Source organism: Mandrillus leucophaeus, unplaced genomic scaffold, assembly GCF_000951045.1.
Source record: "Mandrillus leucophaeus isolate KB7577 unplaced genomic scaffold, Mleu.le_1.0 Scaffold5, whole genome shotgun sequence".
Classification (NCBI taxonomy): Eukaryota; Metazoa; Chordata; class Mammalia; order Primates; family Cercopithecidae; genus Mandrillus; species Mandrillus leucophaeus.
The window spans coordinates 2,407,337-2,434,453 of record NW_012105364.1 but is presented as its reverse complement, the minus strand read 5'-3'; the positions used below and the strand labels follow the sequence as shown (position 1 = coordinate 2,434,453).

The window sequence follows — 27,117 nt, the reverse complement described above, 5'->3', positions numbered from 1 at the left end:
CAATGACTGAATAGTAAGCTCCCAGAAGGTATACAGCTTGTCTTGTGCATCTTTGGATGTTCTAGCATGAAGACATATGCACAAAGTTACAAGGACAAAGATTTCTAGACCTACAGAGTCCATTGTGGTCATCTGGAAAGTGCTTCCTGACTGGTGAGTGGTGCACACTGTGATGGGCCAACGTGCGCCACCAAAGTGAAACTTTCAGCCATTGGGGCAGCTGGAAAATACCTCGTTCCCTCTGGTCATTAGGGGACCTCCATCACTCGGGCTAGCTACACAAATACATTCATTTTCCATGTGTGTTTTAACATACTGACAGGTTGGAAAGCATTGATCTGCTCTACACATGAGAAAATTAAGGTTGGCATGGTGGCTCACACCTGTAATTCCAGCACTTTGGGATGCCAAGGTGGAAGGATCACTTGAGTTCAGGAGTTTGAGACCAGCCCGGGCAGCACAGTGAGACCCTATCTCTATCAAAAATTTAAAACAAAAAATAGCCAGGCATGGTGGTGTGCCTATAATTCTCAGCTACTTGGGAGGTTGAGGTGGAAGGGTTGCTTGAGCCTGGTGGGGTTGAGGCTGCAGTGGGCCATGATCATACCACTGCATTCAGCCTGGGCAACAGAGTGAGACCCTGTCTCAATGAAGAAAAAAGAGAGAAAATTGAGACTTGAAAGTCATGGTCTCACAAGTCAAGAACTTGAATCCAGTTAGCTTTACTCTGTGTTTAATACTTCACCTGCTGCTCCATAGCCACCACAGTAAACTGCCAACAAATAACTGTAGAAGGCAAGTTGTTGAGATTGAGAAATCACTTAAAAACTAGTGGAGGGAGAGATGATGACATTAGCATGGCTTGAAATGGGAGCCAGATGCCCAGAGCTGAAGCCAACATATTGCCAGTTTATACAAGGCATTCTTCCCTAGGTTAGTGATTTTCATTTTGACCATGACTCATGGAAAGAGATATGTTTTACATTGCAACTCAGGGCATACATACATGTCCATATATAGTTTCACAAATAGTAGTTATCCTTACTAGGTTTGATGGCCACTATTCTATTTGACTTTATTCTATTCCATTAAAAAAAAATTCTGGTCATGACCCTTTAAATTGATTTCATGACCCACTAAATTGATTTCTTGACCCACTAATGTGTCATGACCAGCAGTTTGAAAAACACTGGCTTGACCCTATTCCAGCTCCCCTTCCCTCCTCAAAGGCTGGGAGAACGGAAGGTGAACGTGGAGACAAAGAATGAGACAAGAGATCGAGAGATTGAGATAAAAATAAGGAAGAAGGTGGGAGAAATACCAAAAATAGTGGAGGGGATAAAGGAAAAAATGGAAATTAAATGAGAAAAAGGGAGAAATGAATGAGAAATGGGAGACATAATGAGAAAAGGCAAACCCTATGCTGACAGATTCATATCCATGAAAACTGCTCTCCAGCTCCACAGTCATTCTAGTCACATTTATACAAGACTCTTCCCTGCCAGCATTAATGGCCATAGCTTTGATAATGCTGTCTGCCTGTCTGGGGATTTCATATCTGTCAGCACCATCTCAAATTCCTATAGTGACTCTCAGAGAGAATCTTCCAAATCTTCCATCTGTTCTTCAGGAAAAGAACAGAAAAGTCTAGAAGGCTATGGGTAAATTACCAAGGAATAGAAACTGACCACACCCACTCTACCCACTCCTTTGCACTGTGGGTTCTATAGACTTTGAGCTGAGTCTACACAACCAACTCTTGGTACAAAAGAGATTGTTTTATAAGGTAACAGAAAAGTGAAATTCAGAGATTGAGTTAAAGTTAATTTATAAAGAAGCTGCAAGTTTACATACTCCAATAGCCAGAGGTCTCTAACTGATTTTGACTGCACACTTCATAGTAAAAAATTCTTTGAGCATGCATGTACAATGCACATATATTTATTTACAAATAATATATATGCTCTGCTCATTAGCATCATAGCACCATCAAACCTTTAAAAAATTAGGAAATGAAGTGAGATAAAGATAAAATAGCATCTTAATTTGTATTTGATTTTATAAAGGAGTGATACAAAACATTTTACTATCACCAAGAAAATTATTATAATGGTAAGAGTGACATGCTGGAATTGGTTTTATTATTGTTTAACACATTCGTTTAGCACTTAGTGATACAAGGCTCTAAGGTCTAAGGTTCAATGTATTTCCGTACTTTGTTTTAATGGCTGTCATAACTGAAAAGGACACCTCACATAGATGCAGAGATGCAGAAAAGTGCATTGTTGGCTATGCTGAATAAATCAAGATAGTTTTCTTTTTCAGTCTCATGCACCAATTATGTGAAGAACTGTTGTTGAAATTCAGCTACTAGATTTCCATCTTCTCTGATGTCAATCAGCTCTTTCAACTAATTGGAGGGCGCTGAATTTTTATACTTTTTAAACAAAGGGGTCAAAATTCTCTGAAACTCTTCATTTGGAAGATTTTTAAGCAGGTAGAAGGTTCTGTTTCCAAGTTTTAAAAGTTTTAAGATATGAATTTTTAAGGTGTCACATTTACTCATTATCGGCAACAAAATCACATAATGATGAAAATATTTCCAAACATTTTTCTTTTCTCCCCAAATGATCTCCCCATGCCATAAATCCGTCTGAAAGTACTTACTTTCTTACCCATTTTGAATGTATTACCTTTATATTGGAAGGAAAGATTATGTGTTTGTTTTTTCAAAGTTACCAGCAAAGTGGCATACTCTGACAGCTGCTTGTCAGAAGTGAAAAGATCAGCAAATGTGGAACATTTTGGTTCTTTTAAAAGAAAAATGGTTAATTATGTTTCCATAAGCAGCAGACCTCTATGTTGCACAAAAAATTTCCATGGTCACTTGTACATCATTGCAAAGTATTATAAAGATTTTATTTAAAGGATTGTTTTTATAACATTGATAATATCTGTCACACATAAATTGCAAATTTGTTGTAGTATGTTGAAACTGACTCAGCCAGTGAGGATGCCAGTGTCAAGCCCCCCAAGATGTAGGGTTCCCAGCATCTCTATGCCTCCCTAATGCATGAATGACTGATGCATAGAGCAAAGCAGGCAGACACTAGCTAGCATCAACTCTATATTAAACACAAGTAAAACCAGATTTCTTCTTTTAAATAAAAAATGTTTTAAAAAGTTATAGGCCAGGTGCAATGGCTCACGCCTGCAATCTCAGCACTTTGGGAGACCAAGGCAGGTGGATCGCTTGAGTTCATGAGTTTGAGGCCAGCCTGGGCAACATGGAGAAACCCCATCACTACAAAAAATACAAAAATTAGTTGGGCGTGGTGATGCCTCGAGACTACCCTGTATGCCCTGATGCACACCTGTAGTCTCAGTTACTTGGGTGGCTGAGGTGGAAGGATGGCTGGAACCTGGGAGGCAGAAGTTGCAGTGAGCCACGATTGTACCACTGCACTCCAGCCTAGGTGATAGAGCCAGATCTTGTCTCCGGAAAAAAAAAAAAAAGCAGTAGTTCTAACAGTTTCCCGCTTGCGCTATTGGAGAGTGTTCCTTCTTAGCAGCCCTTGGCATCAAAATGCATAACACTAAAGAGACAAAAGGGAGCTCAGTGTTTTAGAGTTTGGTCTCTGATATTCTGGAACAAAACACTAAATAAATAGCTTCCCCTAGATTATTGTGAAGTTGGGGATATTGGGTCATCAGCATTCAACTTTATTTTATTTATTTTTTGAGAAAGGGTTTTGCTCTGTCACCCAAACTGGAGTTCAGTGGCACCATCACAGCTCACTGTAGGCTCGATCTTCTGGGCTCAAGTGACCCTCCCACCTCAGCCCCCCAAGTAGCTGGGACCTACAGGCGCTCACCGCCACACCCAGCTAATTTTTGTAGAGACGGGGTTTCGTCACATTGCCCAGGCTGGCCTTGAACTCTTGGGTTCAAGCAATTCACCGGCCTCGGCCTCCCAGAGTGCTAGGATTACAGTCATGAGCCACCGTACCCAGCTTAGCATTCAACTTTAATTGTGGAAGACAGAGTAATAAATATTTGACAATAAACAATGGCTCCTAAATTAAGAACATCTGGGAAGATGCAAAGTGATACATGAGTTCTCACTGAGAACTATGTAACTGGCAGCAGTAGGAGGTAAACTTTTAATAATAGTAATAAAATGTGTGCCTTTTAGAAAAGAACAGTGAATTAGAGACTGAGATCATGGACTAAGCTCAGAGGTGAAGAAGGCTCCACTGACCTAGGATAGAGAGATACGATCCTGGGCATTTGTGTGAGCATGAGCGAGCCAGACTTCAGTCAGACTCAAAGGCAACAGCTCCCCGGACTTCAAGGGGTAACCCTGAGAATCTGATTGATGAAGAGAACCCTCCTTTCCCCAAATCGCAAGAATGAAGACCAAGAAGAACTCGGCCTGTGCTCACAACAGAACAGCACACACACAAAAGAGTAACTGGGGTCAGGCCTACAGCCATAGAGACTGGCCAAGGAAAAGGTAGAGGAAACCAGGAGAGCTGGCAAAAGATAGTTAAGTCTTTCCCAGTGAAGGTTCCACAATGCATAGATCATTCTAGGTACTCCTGGTAACATGAGTTCTGTGGCCAAATGACTTTGGGAGATACTACTTCCTACATTTGTCATTTGTCATCCCACTCATAGCTCAGAGATTCATAATACCCATTAGCATATTAAATGCACTATAAAATGCTATAGTCAAGATATCCACTTAACTCAAGGGCTGGGCACAGTGGCTCATGCCTGTAATCCCAGTGCTGTGGGAGGCCAAGGCAGGAGGATCACTTAAGCCCAGGAGGAGCCCAGTCTGCACAACACAGCAAGACCTCATCTCTACATAAAATTTTTAAAAATTTAGCTTAGAGAGAAATGGCACCTGTGGTCCCAACTACTCCAGAGGCTGAGGTGAGAGGATTGTTTGGGCTTAAGACTTCAAGGTTACAGTGAGCTATGATGGCACCACTGTACTCCAGCCTGGGTGGCAGAGTGAGACCCTATCTCTAAAAAGCTCTGTATATCTACACATCTGCTCAACTCAGATCTTCTCAAACATATTTGACTAAAGAAAGCTTTTGTTTAAAAAAAAAAAATCCTGCAGAATTTTGGTTCTAAGAAATAAAGTTTGGGAAATGCTGGACTAACGTGCTTAAATCTGGACCAAGCAAGGACTAGGGGGAGGTCTACACATGTCACACTTCACAAGAGTATCATTTATCTCTTTAGAGCCCCACACTTTAATGAAAGTGAACATTTATCTCCCAGCCTGTGGATTAAAAGGTGCTTTGAGGGAATAAAACTTTCTCCAGAGGGCCTTCCTCTCCCACTGAAGGTGATCTCAGGTGTGAGTAGTGGCCCTAGCCAAAGGCCATGTCTCAAGGAAGGGGGTTGGGCACCTCAGTCCACTAGAACACCCAAAGGGCCTTGGAACCTGCGGACTCAGACTATGAGGCCACAGCCAACCGGGAGTGGGGCCGATGGAGGCCTCCTGGTCTGCTCTCTGTCACTGTTGGCGCCAAGAAAACCTAAAATGCCCCAGAGGATACAGGAGTGAGTTTATGAATGTTAGAAGAAAAATATTACAGGTGGATTTATTTATTTATTTTCTTTTCTGAAACCTCCCCCTCCCAGATTCAAGCAATTCTCCTGCCTCAGCCGCCCAAGTAGCTGGGACTACAGGCACACACCACCACGCCTGGCTAATTTTTGAATTTTTAGTAGAGACGGAGTTTCACCATGTTGGCCAGGCTGGTCTTGAACTCCTGACCTCAGATGATCTGCCCACCTCAGCCTTCCAAAGTGCGGGGATTACAAGAGTGAGCCACCACACCTGGCATAGTGGCTTTTTTTCAATGAAACATAGACATTCTTATAATAGTCAACAGCATGCTGAAAATCATAGAGATGAAAGCTAAGACTCATTGAGTCGTCATTATGTGCCAGGCAATGCACTAAGAATTTTATGTGCACTTTCTTATTTATTCATTGTAACCACCCAGCCAATGGGCACTAGGATATTCCCATGTTGCCGATGAAGAAACTGAAATACCCGGAGATTAAATAACTTGTCCAAAGCCAAGTGGCAGTGCCAGAATCCGGCAGCAGAGCTGTGATTCCAGCCCTGACCCACCTTCAAGCCATACAGCTTGTAACTGGATAGCCTTCTGCACCAGCTGGAATCCTTTTGGAGAAGGATATATTCTCTACCTGTTTCTCCACTCCTTCATTGTTTTTCTGGACTTTGTCTAGATAAGTATTCAGATAATCTCCCCTCAGCCATTGTGCATATCTTCAAAACCATTGCATACGTCTCTGAGTCAGTTTCAAATTGATGTCTCCATTGTCTGCTTGTAATATCTGAAATGCACTTGAAAGACTCATATGAGATATGTAAATAAATGCCATTTGTAATTTACCCTTTTATACCTATATTGCATTCAGTAAAGTCATGTGACATCATTAATGCTAACTAGTCATCTTGAACGAGGGCATAAATTAATGTGCATCTATTTACTTTTGAAAACGTCCCATTGATATTCAAACGGAGTGTAAAATTTACTTAAGTATCAACATTTCTGGTCTGTTTTTCACAGAACTCAAGAGCAAGTCAATCAGTGCTCATGGAATTTAACCATTTCCATTAGGATACCATCCCTAGGGAACAGGGAAGTGGGTTGGAATGGTGTGAGTCAACTTCTACCAATACCTGGCCTGTTGAGACGGGTGAGGTGGTCAAGGCCCAACCCCCACCCACAAGTGAGGATCAGTGGTAGTCTTAAGAAAGACCCCAAAGACTCCAGCCTCCAGACCAGGGTCCTTGTAATGACCTCACTCAAAAGCATGAAGAGAATGTGCCCTTCAAATTGACATCTTTTTCTTCCCTGATCCCTAACTCCACAAGAAAGTTGGGTTTCTGGAGCAATTCCCACAGTAGGACCATACTCTTTTCAACACGCTTCAAGCTGGAGTTTGCTCTCACTTTACCACTGCAGAGCTTCCAGAACAGAGCCTTCCCTCAGCCCTTCTCTGATTGTGCACAGGGACTGGCTCTGTGCGGGGCATGCAGTGGCGCTTACTAAACAGACATGGTGGGAGAGGAGCTGGAAGCTGGAAGAGAAGTAGCCCTAGTCCTGTCTATCCACCCTGTGGAGTCTCCTTATGTACTGCTAAGTGGACGATGATGGGTGGTTGTCTTTAAAAATGGCACTTAGAGTGCCCCGAAAATACCAGGACACCAGCGCTAAATTAGGAGAAGGCGCTGTGACTGTCAGGGCAACTGCCGGAGACAGATGCTTAATGGAGTTCAGGATTAGAGAGCTGCCAGCGCTTTCCTTAACCACTGGCCCTTGGGTTTCCTCAGCTTTCCTTCTGCTCCACATCCTCCCTCACCCACCCCTGCTCTACCTCCACATCATAGCTCTTCTCTATTCTGGGGCAGAAAGAAGGAAAATGAGCCAGTTTTCCCTCTGCTCTAGAAGTCCTGGAAGATGAGTGACCAAAAGTTTCTTCAGCTGCCCAATCTGTGATAACTTCATATATCCAATGAGGTTGGACTCAAATGGATTCAGACTCCTTCCCCGGAGTGGAAGCAGAGTTACAGAGAAAAACTCAGAGGCAACATAGCTCTCTTTGATTAGGGTGGGAGACCGCAGCCTCCCAGGCCCTCCATCCCCTGGAAGGCAGTGCTCCTTACTACAAAGGGAGTGTCTGCCTGAGTACTTTCCTGGGGCTTTGAGATGGATGGGGGAAGCACAGAATCCTGGGTAGCTGGTGCCTGCAGCTCAACTGACCTTTAGCCACCAAGCAGTGGTTTGTCCAGGTTTCCCTGCCCCTAACAAGAATTTTTTTTTTTTTTTGGACATAGAGTCTCACTCTGTCACCTAAGCTGCGGTAAAGTGGCATGATCTCGACTTACTGCAACCTCCGCCGCCTGGGTTCAAGTGATTCTCATGCCTCAGCCTTCCAGGTAGCTGAGACTACAGGTACGCACCATAAGGCCTGGCTAACTTTTTGTATTTTCAGTAGAGACGGGGTTTCACCATGTTGTCCAGGCTGGTCTCAAACTCCTGAGTTCAGGCAATCTGCCCGCCTCAGTCTCCCAAAGTGCTAGGATTAACAATACATTTTCTAATAGTAATAAGAATAATGATAATGATGACAGCAACCACAACTTCCTACTACATGCTAGGCACTTTACATATATTAACTTCAATCCTAAAAGCACTGAAAGAGAGTTATCATCACTTTCATTTTCTACATAAGAAACCAAAGCATAAATCGCCCGAGTGAGTGACTCCAGGTGGCACAGCTGGTGAGTACTAAGGACAGGTATGAAAAGCCAAGTCCGTGGTCTATTAATGACCCCCCTGTGGCCTCCGTCCTGCACATGCTTGTGCTTTCTGGTCACCCCCATGGTCTGTCTGAGAGATGCCAGGCCACTGTGGTGATCATACTCAGATGTCAGAGACTTTTGCCTACACCAGTGACCATGTAGAAACACGTCTGTCGGAAAAGAACAGTGGGAGTGATGGGCTACTTCCCTGCCTACTCCCTCTGTGAGGTGGGGCTGGTGCTGCCCAGGGCTCCATGTACCCCAAGATGCCCTAAAGGTTGCAAAGGGGCTCTTGTCCCACCTTGTGTCAGGTTACAACAAAGGAGAAGTAAACCAAGGGACGTCCTTCATGGGGCCGAGGTGGGTTTTGAGTTCTGATCACATCTGCACTGCTCCATTACCCCATCCCCAGAGAGTCCTTCTGCCTTCTATAGCTGGTTCTGACAACTGAGAGTGGGGTGCATCACTTTTTACTGGGAAGTCAAGACAATGAATAGTATCTCTTCCTCTCACAGAGAGCTCCCTGTTCCTCACTGGAAGAGGGGGCTGGGGAAGGCATTGCAGAAGGAGCTGAACCCTGGATTCAAGCTCAGCTCCTCTCCCAAACTGCTGTTGACTCTGGATGACCTGCTCCCTCCTCTGTGCTTCAGTTTCCACACTGATCACAGAAGGAAAGTGCAGTAGGAGTGTGTTGCACCAGATAAGCCAGCAGCATTTTCCAAGCCTAAGGTTTTAGGGTGCAGTGGACAATTCAGCACCTACTGACTGTAGGAAATGAGGGAGGGAAGTCACTTCCCCTCTGGTTCCTCCATTTCCGCTGTGGTAAAATGGAGACATCCTGTACCTTGCCTGAGAATGAAGTGGGAAGTGGGACTATCTCAATAATGACATTCTGGAACCTTCAGAATCTGTTCCAGACAAATGGGAAGGCTCCCACCTGAGGGAAATTGGGTGAAACACTGAGACAGCTTTTCTGTTTTTGTGAATGTCTGAGGTGGCTCCATTTCCTGTCACTCATTCCTCAGCCTTGTGCTTCAAGTTCACTCTCACAGGAGCTATCAGACACAGGCCAGCCTGGGTGCCAGGAGCAAACGTCCACATGGTCTTGTCACCATGTCAGCCAACCAAACACTAACTGGAGCGTACAGCTTGGCCCCCGCAGGGGCAGACAGGATGGCAGAGAAACGGCTGCATCACCATCCAGTGCACCTCACGTGAGACATGCCCGCAGACCCAGTGTTGAGAGTGGGAATTATTTTCACAGAAACCCAGCACCTTTGGCTGGAGACAGTATCTTCACAACAGCATCTTCTATCAAATCAATGTCTATAGACCTCCCAGACTGCCAGACTTCACGTCACCTCCCTCAGAACATCCTGGGAGGCAGGGTGGAGACAGGGACGGACACTGAGGCGCAAAGAAACAGTAATGACTCCTTCATCACACAGGGGTCCCTGGTGGAGGCACCATCCACTTCGGGGTCCCAAGCCTCAAGCGATGCTGCCCTTTCTTAGACCATGGTACCACCTCCCCATTGAACTATGGCTCCTTCTGAATCTCCCAGCATGGTAAAAAAAACAATCACGATGCCTCCTCTCACTTCTACCCTCCAGAGAGGCTAGCTTCACCATCTTTCAATTTCACAACCCCAAACAAAGAACTTACAAATAAATAGAAGAAGGAAAGGGACAGAACAACATGGACAGGCCTCCCCTTCTCCTCTCGTATGCCTGTCTGACCTCTCTATTTGAAAATGCAACCCTTTTGCCCCCACAAGGATCCTGACTCTACTTAATCCACTTGATTTCCTTTTCCTGGAGTGTTTATCACCATAAATAGTCTCTGATTTATTTCTTAGGTTGGTGCCTTCGCTGCTTCCTTTTGCTAAAATCATAGGGATATGTCACTGTTTCTTCAGGGTTGTATTCCCAATCCCTTGACTGGTACTTGGCACATAGTAGGAGGGAGCTTACAGAATGTTTCTTTTTTTAAAAAAAAAAACTTTATTTTTATTTATTTGTATTTTTAGAGAAGCCATCTCCCTCTGTTGCCCAGGCTGGAGTGCAGTGGCGTGACCACAGCTCACTGCAGCCTCATCCTCCTAGGCTCAAGTGATCCCCCTGCCTCAACCTCCTGAGTAGCTAGGACTATAGGTGGACACCACCACACCTGGCTAATTTTTAAATTTTTTGTAGAGATGGGGTTTTGACATGTTGCCCAGGCTGGTCTCAAATTCCTGCCCTCAACCAATCCTTCTACCTTGGCCTCTCAAAGTGCTGGGAATACAGGTATGAGCCACAGTGTCCAGCTAATTAAAAAAAAAAATTAGAGATAGTATCTCTCTATGTTGCCCAGGTTGGTCTGTGTTTCCTGAACAAATGAATGAATCAGGCCTGAGTAATATGCTATAAAGCAAGGTGGCCCTCGCCACTTCACTACTGGTTTATGCCGGAAGGAGCCAGGCAAGGTTGCTATCCTGGGCAATGCCTATGGGCAGGGGACTCACCTCCAGGCCCACCTCCTCAGGCCCCACAGTCGTCCGCATCCTGCTTTATAGCAAGGACTTGAGCACCAGCAGCTCAGGAGGACAGGCTGCAAGAGTCCCCCAGCACCTGGAAGCAGACCCACTGTGAAGAGTCAGTAAAACAAAGGACATCATAAAAGATGGCTTTGGTCCAAACATGGCTGAAACAGATCCCCAAAGCAGAAATGTGTGTTTGAGGCTTCTGGCTTTCAGGCAGGCAAGGGCTGGTATGTGGAGAGGCAGAGACATTGAAATTCACTGAGAAATCTGCCACTTCCTCTGGGCCTATCAAAGAAGATACTTGCCTTGTCTGGGGGACAGCTGCTTCTCCCCTGGTGGGTGTCACTCCAGGGCACCCAAGAACAAGGACGGTCCCAGCTTTGCCACCTCATCTTCTCATTTATCTGCCTCACTGACATTTCCTCTCACCTCCCTCCCATTGTCTTGGCAGGTTTTTATCACATTGGTTTCAGTGTGTATAGACATTCCCTCGGGGTTACTGGGATTTTAGTAAATACACACCACACTCATACACATGCATGCACACACAAAGCAAGAAGGAGGCTAACAGAGACACACAGACAGGGATAGACACAGGGGAAGGGGTGGGTGTGCATATGCACACACAGCAGAGAGAGATTCAGAATCACGCAGAAGAAAGAAAAGAGACAGAGAGAAATGTAACACAGCTCTGAAAGAGACAGTTAAATCATGGCAAAATGACACTGACACCCCACAGTGCGCACTCATACTCTCCAAGCAGAAGTGTACACAACACGGCACTTGCTGCACGAGTTCACAGAGGGACCTACGCGTCCATGATAAGAGAAACCATATCCAGCCTGCAGAACTATGTAATTTGCAAATAATCTAATAGCTAACATTTGCTGAATGTCCTTTCTGACCTAAGCTCTTTTACCTGGAATATATCATTGAATCCTCGCTCACTCCAGGAGATCAATACTGTTTACTATAAATCCCCATTTCACAGGTGCACATGGAAGCTGGAGTGACCTGAGCCGGCCTCTGTCTTCAGCTGCCTCACTCACCACTTTCCCCTTTCTCCCCTCCTGGCAGCCCATCTGGTGTCCTCAAAAACATATGTCACCTGCCTGTCTCTGGCCTCTGTGCTTGCTGTTCCCTCCGCCTAGACCACTTCTCCCCAGACAGTCCTCTCGCACCACTTCACTCTCTTCTGCTTTTTGCTCAAAAATTCCCTCCTTTGAGAATTTCCCTGACAACTGTCTTTAAAAGAGCACTCACCTCCACTCTTCTGGCCATCACCTTATTCCACCTGAGTCGGTTTAATTTTTCACTCTGTTCACTATTACCTGTTCTAAGCCATTCATTCATTCCCTCATTCTCTCATTCACTGTCTCTCTGCCCAGAATGTACGGCCTATAAGGATAAGGACTTTGACTGTATTGCTCCCCATGGAATTCCTGGTAACCTAGAAGAATGCTTGGCTCAGAGCAGGTGCTCAGTAAACATTTGTTGAATATTGAACGAAAGAGGTGCTGAGGGAATGGGTGACGGAGCCAGAAAATGTATAGCATTTGTGTGCAGAGATATGCACATGTGTACACACACACACAGACACACACACATACACTCCATTCTCTACCTCCATTAGTCATATAATCCTTACCCTGCATGTCAAGAGCTGGCCATTCATTCATCCTCTTTACCACCCATTCATCCTACCACATGCCAAGAGCTGGCCTTTTTCAGCGTATGGAATGAGGAACACTGGAACCCAAGGAGAGTTTGTTTGTTTATTTATTTATTTATTTATTTATTTATTTATTTATTGAGTCAGAGTCTCACTAGGTCACACAGGCTGGAGTGCAGTGGCGTGATCTGAGCTCACTGAAACCTCTGCCTCCCAGGTTGGAGGGGTTCTGCCTCATCCTCCCAAGTTGTTGGGATTACAGGTGCGTGCCACCAGGCTCAGCTGATTTTTTGTATCTTTAGTAGAGATGGGTTTCACCATGTTGGCCAGGCTGGTCTCGAACTCCTAACCTCAGATGACCTGCCTGCCTCGGCCTCCCAAAGTGCTGGGATTGCAGGCATGAGCCACCATACTCGGCCCCAAGGAGAGTTTCAAACAGCAGTGGGGATTCAAAGTTAGTTGATCTCTCCGGATACTTCTTTAACTATGGATTCATTAACTATTTCACAACTACTAAAATATGATGTGAAATATTTCCCCTGACTGTCAAATGCCTGTTTTCTGCACTCTGTGTCCCCCAGTGTGGTATCAGATAAATCAGAGGGAGGCTGGAGGTGGCAGAGACCAGCATCTCCGTCCACAAAGAAACTAAGGACAAGAAGAGATAAAGGAGTGTTTAGAAGGGAGAGCAGCTGCTGCCTACCAAATGATAAAGAGGAACATTCCTCAGGGGCAGAGGTAACACCCTAGAGCTTGCTGGGTTGCTGACTGAATCACAGTTATCTGGTTCTTAACAAAACTCAGAATCCTGCTATCTCTATTTAAGTCTTCAGGCATCATCCCCAGGCAGGAGGTCCTAGCCTCACCAAAATCAGAGTGCTTTCAAAGAAAGGCTGCTCTTCATCACAAAGAGATGAAGTCCAAAGCTCATTCACTCATATTAACTCTACAAGAATATACCTGGCCCCTTCTCTGGATGAGGTCTTCCTCTACCTGCTAGACACAAGAGAGACAAGGTCCCTGCCCTCCAGGAACTTATATGCTAATGCATAGAGATGGGAAATAAACAGGTAATTTTCATACTGTGGTGGGCAGCAGAAGTGAGTAAACAAAAAGACTTAATAGGAAGAAGTCAAGATGCCAGGATGAGGGACATTTATGTAGGGTGGCCAGTGGAGACCTCTCTGAGGACACGATATTTGAGCAAAAACGACAGGCATGAGGAGGAACCAGCCACAGGAAAAGCCAGAGAGTTGTCACAGCAGAGGAAACAGTGAGCATGCAAGTTCTGCAGCAGGAAGGAGCTAGGCTCAGGGACAGACGGAGGCCTGTTTGCTGGTGCACGGAGAGCCAGGGGCCAGAGCCACAAAATGAGCTTGCAGAGGTGGAGAGGAGCCGCAGGATGGGTCTGAGGGGCCATGCCAGGAGCTTGGGCCTTATGCTGAGAGTGATGAGATGCCCCTGATGGTAGGAAGGGTTCATGAACACCCATTCTGTTAACTTGGAAAGTGCTCACAAGCCTCCTGATTCAGTTGCTCATCTCTGCTCTCTCTTTACCTGTTGTATTAGCCCGTTTTCACGCTGCTGATAAAAACATACCTGAGACTGGGTAATTTATAAAGAAAAACAGGTTTAATGAACTCAGATTTCCATGTGGCTGGGGAGGCCTCACAATCATGGCAGAAGGGGAAAGGCATATCTTATATGGCGACAGGCAAGAGAGAATGAGAGCCAAGCAAATATAAAACCATCAGATCTTGTGAGATTTATTTACTACATGAGAACAGCATGGGGGAAACCAGCCCCCATGATTCAATTATCTTTCACCAGGTCCCTCCCACAACACTTGGGAATTATGGGAGCTACAATTCAAGATGAGATTTGGGTGGGGACACAGCCAAGCCATATCACCTATCATTGTATTGAACACAACACCAGGACCAAAAGCTCCTTTAGGCCACTGCCCTGCTGCAGATCCCAAAAAGATCAGAGAAGAGAGAGGCTGGTATGTAAGAATGGACAGCATAAAGCACACCATTTTCTACCACCGGTTTTTTATACAGTGATCCCTGTAAGAAAATGTGTCCTTCAATCCAATATAAACCTCTTGGATTATCATCCAGATTGCCACCCTACCATATGTTTAGGACACTCTTCCACTAAGATCTGGGAATACAGATGCTAGTATGTTTCATGGTAGATTTTAGTCTTCAGTTATAGGAGCAGCCAGAGCAGCAGAATTGAAACCACAGCTCTCTTGAGCCCAGATCCATTCAGTCACTCATTCAACAAATGTGTATTGAGTATTTATTAGGTGTCAGTGCTGTTCCAGGGGTCTGTGATACACAAGTAAACTAAAAAGACTAAAAAACAAAAATTTATATTCTCATGGCATTTACATTTTAAATGAGGAAGACATATAATACAGAACAATTATAAGAATCATATAGCAAATAAGAAGAGACTAAGTGCGATGGATAAAAATAGACCCAGGAGAGGAGATTGGGAGTTTATAAGTGTGGGTGGAAGGCAATCTAGTGTTTTACCTGTAGTACTCAGGGGAAGCAGATACCTGGAGAGAATTCCAGGCAAAGGGGAACAACCAGGACAAAGATCCTGAAGCAGGAGCCTGCCATATTGCAGGAGCATCACAGAGGACATCTCTGTGTCCAGGGCACTCTCTCCTACCCTGGCCCTGCAGAGTAGGGGAGGCAGGAGAGTGGCAGGTGATGAGCTTGGACATCTCATGAGGACAAAGCATATAAGGCCCTGTGGGTCTTCACAGGCACTTTGGCCATTGAAAGGATTTGAACAGAGGAATGACACTATCTAACTCAAACTTTTGAAGGTTAACTGCTGCATGGAGAAAAGACTGGAAAGATGAAGGTGGAAACAGAGAGAATAGTTGGAGGGCTATTGCAAATATTCAGGCAAGAGACCATGGGGGTTCAATCCAGGTAGGTGACAATGAAGTGGTGAGAAATAGCCATATTCTGGAAATATTTTGCAGAGTCCATAGAATTTCCTGACACACTGGATGTGGGGTAAGGGATAAAGAAAGGAATCAAAGATGACTCTAAGATTTTTAGCTGGAATGGCATAGTTGCCATCATCTGCCATCATCCCTATCATCTGAGATACAGAAGACTACAGGTGAGGAGTGCTGGGAAGGTCGATGAAGAATTTGGCTTTAGACATGTTAAGTGAAGATATCTACCAGATGACCAAGTGGAGATGTCAGGCAGCAGTTGGATATGTGGCGCCGGGGTCCATTCTAATAGGCTGAGGAATTTTCTCCCCACACTTCTTTGAGTGACCTGTACACAGTAACTCCACCATCTCCAATGCCAGGGTCATCATCTAACACATTTTCATTATAGGACTGACTCAGAGATTGCAAAACCACTGCTCTTCACCTGTTTTTGTGAACAAAGTTTTATTGGCAGATAGTCGTCCCCATTTGTTTAGATGTTATCTATGGCTGCTTTTGTGTTACAACAGCAAAGTTGAATAATGGCAACAGAAACCATATGGTCCACAAACCCTACACTATTCACTATCTGACTCCTTACAGAAAAAGTCTGTTGACCCCTGGACTAACTCATTGGTATGTAATGTTGTTAACTCACATCTTTCAGGAATATTTAGGTCTTCACTTCATGTGAAGAAAAAAAAATAACAATCTGAAAGTTACTAGATGTGTCTCTTGTGTTATTTGAGCTCTGTGATGGAAGAAGATTATCATGATTATTTTCATTTTACAGATGAGAAAAGTGAGACTCAAAGAAGCTGATTGACTTGTCCAGGGTCATCGGCCAGTGGAGGATAGGTCTGGGCCTTGAATCTAGGTCTTCAGACGTCAAAACCCAAACTACAGCCAATATATCAGTGGTTCCCAAAGCAACACACAGATAGATTTTGTGTGGATGCAGACATGGAGTTTTAATAATTTTAATAGTTCTGTTTGATTTGTAAGTACATTAGTCATACTATATATGACTGACGTGTTAGATCCATAATACTACTACTTAAGAGAAAGTTAAAGTAGGTTATCCAAGTTGAAACCATAAGCTAAAACAAAAACATAATGTAAAAAAATAGGACAGGGCAAAAGTCATGACAGTGATGTAACGGGCTAAATTGTTTCTCCCCAAAACTCACACATTGAAGCCCTAACCTTCAGCACTTCAGCGTATGGCTGTATTCGGAGATGGCTTCTTCAAAAAGGTGTGTATCAGTCCGTTCTCACTCTGCTAATAAAAATATACCTGAGACTGGGTGATCTATGAAGGAAAAAGGTTTAATGGACTCACAGTTCCACATGGCTGGGGAGGCCTCACAATCATGGTGGAAGGCAAATGAGGAGCAAAGCCATGTCTTACATGGCAGCAGGCAAGAGAGCATGTGCAGGGGAACTCCCCTTAGAAAACCATCCGACCTCATGAAACGTATTCACTGTCAGGAGAGCAGCATGGGAAAGACCTGCCTGCATGATTCAATTACCACCCACAGGGTCCCTCCCATGACAGGAGGTAATTATGGGAGCTACAATTCAAGATGAGATTTGGGTGGGACACAGCAAAACCATATCAAGGTGTTTATGTTACGATAAGGCTGATAGAAAGAGGCCCTAATCCAATCTGACTGGTGCTCTTAGAAGAAGAGGCGAGTAGGACACACAGAGAAACACCAGGGCTTTGCTCTCAGAGGAAAGGCCATGTGAGGACATAGTGAGAAGGTAGCCATCTGCAAGCCGGGGAGACAGGCCTCAGAAAAAACAGCCCTGCTGACACTGTGATCCTGGACTTCCAACATCCAAAGCTGGGAGAAAACAAATTTCTGTTGTTTAAGCCTCCCAGTCTGTGCTATTTTGTTATGGCAGCCCTAGCCAATGAATACAAGTGATAGATTACTGACACACAGGAGGTGCTTCCTTTATCTGAACTTCCTTCTTTCCGTCTTACTCTCTGTGGCAGAGAGTAAGATCAGGCTGGTTTGTTTGTGCTCATCACGGACAACCTGGGAAGCAGGGAGTGGGTTCAGTCCCACCCTTACTCTCTGTGGCGGAGAGTAAGGTCAGGCTTCAGTTAGTCTTTCAGTTACTTAAGTTTGAGCTTTGAAATTAACTGAAGCAATAGGTTATTTGTGTTGGTACCTCTCTCTTCCAATTCTGGTTCAGTGAAGGCACTGGGGACTCATTCATTAAAAAATTATGAGGGGCCTATCACATGGCAAGGCATGGCAGCAACAGAGACAAGGAAGTCATCATCACAGTCTGGTCTGACAAGAGCTACTACAGACGTGTCTAACTGCAGGCTAGGAATAACCCAATGAAGAATGTGACAGTCAAGCTAAGTTTTGAAGGACAAGGAAAAATTAGTCAGATAAGAAAGGAAAGTGCTTTCCAGGCCGCGCTGACATCATGGCCAAGCTATGCCCTTAGCCTGCAGACACGGTGTGCAAAGTGTTCTGACCCATCATGGCTGAGGGAGACCCACCACCTGAAGGAGGCTGGAATTAGTCTTGATGCGCTGGGTCTGGAAAATACCCAGGTATATTTACCAAGCTGCTTGGCCCTGAGCTCTATTCCACATGCCCAGTCTGTCAAGCAGGCCTGGGTTCCTTATGGGCTCTCCCCCGGGACTGGATTTTTGCTCCCTGCCTACCTTGGCCTCACCTGGGCTGCTGTGCTCCAACCCAGATGGACCATGTAGAATCTCAATACGAGCCCTTGCCTGACTGTAAGCACAGCCAGTGTCTGGAAACTCCTGTCACAGAGTCGTAAAAACAAGTCTCTCCATTTAACAAGCACTTACTCTGTGCCAGCCATGGTTCTAAGTTTATTATATGCATATCTCATTCAATTCTTGGAACAAAACTATCTGATATTATTGTCACCTACACAGGACAGTAAAGAATGCTGAATCTTAAGGAGGTTAGGAACTTACCAGAGACTACATTTAGTAAATGAGATTTAAGATGCATGCTCAGTCATTCCAATGGCAACACCTGTGGACTTAATCATCGCACTGTTCCACAAATCTCCACCAAGAATCCACAAGTCCAGTGGAGACCACTGTCAGCCCAGGTGTTAGGGCTTTGAAATGGTCATTTGGGTGGCAGGCCAGTCTCCCCATCTGTGTGGAGCAGCCCTGGAATGGATGAATTCCCTGGCTCTATTCATTCCTGCCTTCCTTTCCAATGTGCCCATAATATGGAGCTCTCAGGGTGCCTCAGTGCCAAGCCTAAATGGGTACTGACCACATTACTCATCTAAGGGGAAATAGCTGAGGACAAGGAGGTGAACAAGGATTCAGAAGGGCCCCTCCAGGGAAGGAGTAATGCTCAGAATCCTGACTCAGTTCTCAGAGGGGGCTGATAACTCATATTATCAGCTCATGCCTTTTTTTTAAATTTCTCTTTATTGTTTTAGAGACGAAGTCTTGCTATATTGCCCAGGCTGGCCTTGAACTCCTGGCCTTCCAGCAATCCTCCTGCCTCAGCCTCCCGAGCAGCTGGGATTATAGGTGCAAGACACTGCACCTGGCTCCATTTATATTTTCCATCTTTGAAAGTCCTCTTATGTTTTAAGTCCCAGGTTCAGAAATGCTGGCTTTCAGATCAGGCAAGAAATCCTGACTATTCAATGCCTTGTGAAGATCTTCTCCAGATGATTCATGCCACCAAAGAAAGCTGCTTCCCCTCAGCTCCTAGGGCCTCTGAGGTAGGCTGGGAGTGGGGAGTTTGGAAGCTGTTATAAGAGCAAGGAATGTAGACAAATGGGAAGCCTTGTGCCCAGCTGCAGGCTCCATCTTGGTAGTCTCTCCTCCCAGGAAAAAAGACTCCACTTTCTACCCCACCTTGGGAATGAGACCATTCCCAAGCCGTGGCAGCCTCAACCAGGGCACAATGGGTCCCAGTGTGGCTAAAGTTGGGAGAACGGGGAGTCCGACACCAAGAGAAGATGTCATCGAGCTCTTGGGGAGGGCAGAGCTCCTATGACTGCTAAGGCATAATGCACAAGCCCCGTGGGTGGCATAATGTGGAATTCATCTCCCCCACAATGCCAAGAGGGTCCAGGCAGAACAATCCAGACTCTGTTAGCAGGGTCCTCCAGAGAGTTCAGGCCACGCTGACGAGGATGAAAAAGAGGAGAGATCTGCCCCTCATGGCTGCTGCTGCCACTCAGAGCTAACACATACATATTCATGGGCTGGAGGGACAGCTCCAGGGAATGACTCATCCTCCACAGAGGCCACAGGGCAGAGGTTCGGTGGTGCTGCACCACACTTGGGGTGGGCTGTGTGTTGTGGGGTGGAGCACTCCAGGCAGTGAATTAGAGGACTGCAGGAAATACCCTTAAATACATGGATGTCCAAGGTGAAACCCCTTCCTTTGCCTGCTGCAGACATATGACTCCTGGCCTGAGCTCAAGGACTCCATAAAAACTTACTTCCTTCTCAGCTCAGTTTGAGAACCAAGCCCACGTTTTCGACTTCCTACTCAGCATCAGTAAACCTGCACCATATCTGTTCTTCTCGGGCGGGCTCCGCGGCACTTGCTGGAGTTTCCACAAAGAGTTGTATGTACACACAAACGTTCAGGCTGTGCCCTTCCTCATCATATCTCACCACACAGACTCTGTTTTCTGGGTCCTGACCATGGTGTTCCCTTAACTAGGCTCTTCTGGCAATAAATCCTTGCCTCCCACAGGCTTCTGGGGGCCAGGAAGGTGACTTTGGTATGAGATCACATTTTGTATAGGGAAATCTGGACCCACAATTTGGACATCTGTATGACGTTTCTTCAAAAGAAAGCAAATGTTGGCCCTGAACATATACACATGATTTTGAAGTTAGTGGATTTGTTCTAGAGTCTCCAATATTTTGATATTTTAAACGTTTCTTTCCTGTTTCAGAACACCAAGCCTCAGTCCCCAGGCAGCAAAACTGAAAAGATACACACTGCGCCAAATAAATCAAATCACCTCTCTGCAGCTGGCCTCCTAAGGTTTGTACTGAGCCACAGGCTAGTATTTAGCTGTAAGACAAACGTCTAGCAGAGCCCAAAGAGCCTTACCTGCCTCTCTGACATGATGTAGAGTTGCTCGTGGTCCTTGGAGAAGGCCATATCCCGGAGGACTGGGCCAGGATCCACCACCTGCACCGTCTCATACTGGAGAGCATTGCCCCTGGGTCCATCCACCCGGATCTGTGGAGAAGAGGAGGAGAGTCAATGTGAGTTCAGATCCCGCACTGCCCACAGTCAAACTTCAGCCAGAGACCCTGTCAACAGCCGAGGGAGAGGGCATGAGTTCTATCTCTACAGTGCTCACAGGCTAAAGCCAAGGAGTGGAGTGACATAAGCTCACCAAGGGCCTCAGGATGGGAGTGGCAGAGAGGGAAGCCGGGGACCAAGCTGGGCTTCACCAAGAATCCAGTCTTGATCTCCCTGGTTCCCTCTGCCTCAGGCTCAAGCATTTGATGCCTTTCTTGCTGGTCTTTGGAGAAAAAGATGAGGCTCTGAGGCTTGGAGGAACAACATGTTATTGAAGCTGCCTCAGATCAGAGTGTCACCCTGCATTGGAAAGGCAATATTATTTGCTGCATTTGTTAGCAGAAAAACATGTCAGTGTAAGGAAGGGAACTGCTACCCAGATGTCATTGCTGTACCTTGAAGGGGAACCAGGCAGGGGGCCAACCCCAAAGGTTTCACACTAAGGGTCTCTTTTTGGCATTGAAATAGTGGCTTATACTTATAATATTAGGTCCTGAAACCTTCTAGAGATTTTGTTCACGTCCCCAGGGAAGGGGATGAGGGAATTACAGGAAAATGTGCTTCAGGCATGAGTCATCCACAACCTTCTGCAAACACTCAGCTGAGTAGATCTTCCCCAGCCATCCACAAGTCCTTCCTAGAAATGCTGGGACAGCTTAGAGACAATGGAAAGAAGACTTCTGCCCATATGCCCCATGAATGAGAACTAACCTAGAAAAGACATCAGCTTTACAACCCTACATGATGCTCGTCTGGCCTCTGGATGTTGGCCAAGGCCTCTGGAACCATCCTGTGTTTGAGTGCATAGACCCAACATGACCACTGCACAGTGAGTGCTAATAACACCACTCCCATAAATCAGGAACAAATATTATTGAGAGTGTGGTTAGGCGAGAGCTAGGGGATCATCACACTTCCCCACCACACACAGGACTGTAAGATACACATAGTATAATTTTAGAGATTTCAACAATAAAGCTAAGGAAAAAGAATATACTCCAAATATTCCTATTAGGCACTCTTATTTTTAATTTCTAATGTGTAATTTTTAACCTCTCACAAGATCAAGGAGAATAAAAGAGGCATTCTGAGGAACTAAATTACAGAAAGAACACCACATTAATGACAACTGACCACACCAGGTCCCCCAGAAGGCTCCCCCCTTTCATTTCTCTTGAGTCCATGAACTCTAATATCAGGTTATTTTGTGGTTTATTTGCTTGATTTTAGGTTTGTTTTGGACTCTGATTTTTAAAATTTCCTTTTAAGCGTTATTTTAAGCTTCGTGGACATCAGGTACTGGGAGGTGGTTTTGCACATAATTCTCTATTGGTGTAATCCTCTCAATCCCATGGGTTTAATGTTCATTCATCACGGCTCATGTGCCCCTCCAGCATCCATTCCACCCTCTCCCACCTTTTGGGTGGGATTGAACCCACTCCCTGCTTCCCAGGTTGTCCATGATGAGCACAAACAAACCAGCTCGATCTTACTCTCTGCCACAGTGATTAAGAGAAAATAGGCTCAAGCCAATCAACGTGAATCAGAGCAAAGCAGGGACTCATGGTAGAGAGAAGAGACCGTATTTCCTAACTCTCAAAGGGGTAAAATGAACTTGGAGCTCAAAGATCTGCGGGCAGCCCTCTCCTAACAAGGAAGGGAGCTGGAACCAGGGCAGGTCAAGCACAGAGACGGGAAAAAATTGGTCTTTGGTGACATTGCTGAGCCACTGAATCAAAGTAACCCCAAAGCCTGCCTGACATTGGGACTTTATAGTTACTCCAGATATTTTCTTTATGTTAAAGTAATATAAAGGTTTTTTTGGTTTGTTTTTGTTTTTGTTTTTGTTTTTTTTGCAACATCCAAAGTCCTAACGGATGCACTGATAACAGATGAGAAAAATGATACCCAGGTACATTAAACAACTGGCCTGTGTGATAAAATCTGGGGAGAGAATTAGAGCTCAGTTTGACTCTGGAAGTCCATGCTTTTCCTACCACCAGTTACATGAGAGTCCTTGCTTCCAGAGGGTTTCCCGTGTCTCCCAGTGGCAGCCACCTAAAGGCAGGGGGCTGAGGTCAGGGTCTGTCTCTAGTCTCTACGATTCCTGAGACTTTCTCTAGTCATTCTTGATTTTGGTGCTCAAACACTTGAGCTTGACAAATATTTATTCTAAAAAAGAATGAATATATAAATGTAGTTCAGATTCCTCTTTGCTAATTTCCCATTAAGCCCATGAAAACAACAGTTAAAGGAGTCATGGTTAGTGTTTAAAATGGAAATGCCTCTGATTCCCAGAGCCCTCCTTCTTCTGTGCCCATCCCCAAGCCACCAGATGTCCACGCTGGCCAGGTCCTTTCCTAATCTGGATGAAACAGGAGTTTGTGCAAAACCAGTTGGGATTACCACCCAAGTCTGACCGCGCAATGATGGCCTTGGCCCCTGGCCCAGCCAAGCTTCATCCCCAGCTGGGAGGTGCCCCTGGAGCAGAAGCAGAGAATGATACTGAATGCCCTGGCTGGTCTCCAGCCCCCTCAGGCCACCGTCGGCCAGAGCAGGGTCCCCGGGGGAGTGCTGGCGGAACTAAGCCTCATCCAGTGCCCCTTGGCCTGATCCCCAAATGAAATTACATTCAGTGCCTGAGCAGTCTCCTTTATCTTTCAACTCCAACTTCCCTGCTCCTGAGGATGAGGGGTTTGCTGGGTGTGGCTGGACATCAAAGGAAACCAGATGACGTGGGGGAGGGACAGAGGGGTGGACGAGGAAGCAGCAATTGGACAAGTTTCCATAGGCCTGGCCTTCTGCAAGGAGGCTGGATGCAGCTAAGACCCCACCCTCTGCACTCTGCCAGTGGGAAATATCTAATTGGAAAGGTTCCTTCTCTCTTTTCCCACCTCACCCTCCAACAACTTTTCAGAAAACCAAAGAAAAGCATTATTTATTCATCTGTTGAAAAAATTCACACAGGACATGGATAAAGGAATTTATGGTGGAATTTACTGAATGTTTGATGGGCAATCCAAAAATTTAGGTAGAATGGACCAGCTGCTGGCTCTTGGACCCTTAACACAGACAAATAGAACAAAAGCTGCTATTTATTGAGTGGCCACTATGGGTCTGGGACAATGGTAGGCATTTTACATATACTTATTTTCTTATTTAAATCTCAGAACTCAGTAAAGTAAGCATTAATATTGTCCCCATTTACAGGTGTGGCACAAAAAATGTTAAATAACTTGATTAAGGTCACACATCTGGCGGATGGCACAGGCTGCACCCATACCAGGGTCTGATTGATTCCAGTGGTTATGCTTCTATGAGTTCACACACTACACCAAAGGCTCACACTGAACCCGGCACTACTGTTTATGTAAACCTGCATTCCTTCAAGATGTCAAAGGAGTTGGTTTTAAACAAGCATCACCCCAGGGGTGCTGGAGGAGCCATGTCTTTATCTACTGCAGTTTTTCTGGGAGAGAAACCTGCATATGAATGAAGATGCTATTGTAAATTTTCTAAATAATGATCCCTTATATTTTTGCTTTATACTTTGCAAAGCATTCTTAAATAACACTGTCTCAGCTGATGGTTGTAAAATTTTTATGATGTTGATTGCCAGAATAATCATTCTCATCTTCCTGATGAAGCAGCTGAGATGGAGGCTGTTCTGTGACTTGCCCCAAGTTCGATGATAAAGCAATGGCATATAAGACTAGAATCCAGGTCTCCTGATTCCTAGCTCAGTGCCTGTCTCTTAGCTATTTAGATTTTCCAGAAGCTTTTGACAAGGTTCCACATGAAAAGGTATTTAAAAATAATGAGTCTCCGTGGGACTTCGGGCAGTTTGGCCATGGAGAGACAGAACTGACTCAGAGACAGGAAAAGACAGGTTTGTGCATGGAGAAGTAACTAGTGTTATGACTAATCTCATTTAATATTTTTTATAAATGGCCTGGAGGAGGCAGCAGGAAAATGTACAAATGATTGTAAACTCTTTGGGACAGCAAGAAGTCCGACAACAAAGGTGAACTACAAAAAAAATGGTCCACCCTCTGCAGGGCTGACAGTTGCCACGTGGGCAAATAGCCCTGGGACCATGAGTCTCCCAAGGAAGAGGTCATGCCTGCTGTACTCAGCGCAATCCCTGATACGTGGTTGGTGCTTAGTAAGTAATTACTGAATAAATATAAAACAACCACAGTCTCTAATATCTGAGCTGCTAGTTATAATCGAGGTAAGAGTCAGGATTGAGGAAGGGATCAAAGCCACCATTTACTACTCCCAATACTCAGGCAGCCAAAAGGCCAACAAAATGATAGGTAGCATTTAAGTAAGATTTCATAGAAAAACAGACTAGCAGAGCCAACATCTTAGTCAAGTTCACCTGAACATACGAGATCACATTCAATTCACCCTTCATAAGGTAGGAACACAATCCAGATGCCTGCAACTCAAGAACAGCCTAGGAAAGACAACCCAAGCCAGAAAGAAATAGTTGAGATGAAAGGAGACACACTGACCAGTGGCCACGGTTTAGTCATCAGTGCAGAGGCCACCCCAACACTTAAAACATGACAGCTTGAACAAATTAGATTTTTTTGTTTGTTTGTTTTTGTTTTCAGACAAATTCTTGCTCTTGTTGCCTAGGCTGGAGTGCAATGGTACGATCTCAGCTCACTGTAACCTCTGCCTCCTGGGTTCCAGCAACTCTCCTGCCTCAGCCTCCTGAGTAGCTGGGATTACAGTCACCTACCCCCACGCCCGGCTAATTTTTGTATTTTTAGTAGAGACGGGGTTTCGCCATATTTGCCAGGCTGGTCTCAAACTGCTGACCTCGTGATCTGCCCGCCTCAGCCTCCCAAAGTGCTAGGATTACAGACGTGAGCCAGCAGGCCCAGCCTAGATTTCTTATTTTACATAGTATATATACTTGTGGATCACCTATAATAATGAGAAAGGATGAAAACAGAAGTTGATTTTTTTTTTTTTTGGTAGAAAATGTAAAGAAACTGCCCGGACACTGTGGCTCAAGCCTGTAATCCCAACACTTTGGGAGGCCAAGGTGGGCGGATCACGAAATCAAGAGATTGAGACCACCCAGGTCAATAGGGTGAAACCTCGTCTCTACTAAAAACACAAAAATTAGCTGGGCGTGGTGGCGGGCACCTATAGTCCCAGCTACTCAGGAGGCTGAGGCAGGAAAATCACTTAAACCAGGGAGGTGGAGGTTGCAGTCAGCTGAGATGGCGCCACTGCACTCCAGCCTGGTGACAGAGCGAGACTCTGTCTCAAAAAAGAAAATGTAAAGAAAACAATCATGGGTCACAAAGGCACATTGGGTGTTTGGAAGATGTTAACCTCTGAGGATGACACCAAGGAGGAAACCACACCCTAATCCTGTGTGTCCCTTGACAGACCGACACATCCCACACCCACCATGCGTCTGTTGAATGCCCATTGTTCCAGGGCCTCTCCTTCTGGAGAGGAGAGGTGGTAAGTGCCAGCCCTGCCTTCCAGGAGGCCTGTCTCCTGGAGGGCTCAGATTTCACACAAATCATGCCCAGTGGCAAATGTTATGGCAGAGGGGTGTTCAAAGACCTCTCTTTGTTCTTCTCAGGAGATCTGGCCAACTGGAGTTTAACCAGGGATGATGAGCCCAGCTCCAGGTGAGGCTAGTGGGCAGGCAGCGTCATGACCTAGAACTACCAATATGGTGCTGCCAGTGATGAGAGCTTGACTAATACAGCACATAACAGGTAACATGAGATTTACTCAAAGCCACCTTAGGGGACGAGATCTTTTACATTAGTAGGAAGACTGATCTGAAGTAGCAAAATTAGCAGGACTAATAGATTTCATAAAGACATAACATACTGACAGGAGGGTTAGAGTAAAAATTGGAAAAAGGGTGTCCAAGGGGAAGAATTTGATCATCTTTCTGCAGCATCATCTTGAGGAGAGAGAGAGAGGAGACTAGAGCAGATCAGAGAACCACTGTGTCCTCTATGGTAGGGAGGGGTGCCCCTGCAGGCCTTGCCTCAGCCCCAGTAGAATGTTCCAGAACAGCACTAGACAATGGAAGATAGTATAAGCCACAAATGTGGGTCACATATGTCATTCAGAATTTTCTAGTAGTGGCCAAATTTTAAAAAACAGGTAAAATTCCCAGCACTTTGGGAGGCCGAGGCGGGCGGATCATGAGGTCAGGAGATCGAGACCATCCTGGCTAACATGGTGAAACCCCTTCTCTACCAAAAATACAAAAAATTAGCCAGGCGT

The 27,117-nt window shown here is 45.3% G+C and overlaps 1 protein-coding gene across 2 annotated transcripts in view; it reads right to left on the bottom strand.

Annotated features, from left to right (window-relative positions):
- The window catches only part of PLXNA4 (plexin A4), a 539,940-nt gene that overhangs the window by 166,599 nt on the left and 346,224 nt on the right, over positions 1-27,117 (bottom strand). For both annotated transcript variants that reach the window (XM_011995835.1, XM_011995836.1), the window contains one exon: positions 20,641-20,772. In XM_011995835.1, coding sequence (XP_011851225.1) covers positions 20,641-20,772 — 132 coding nt within the window. The remainder of the gene's footprint in view (positions 1-20,640; positions 20,773-27,117) is intronic.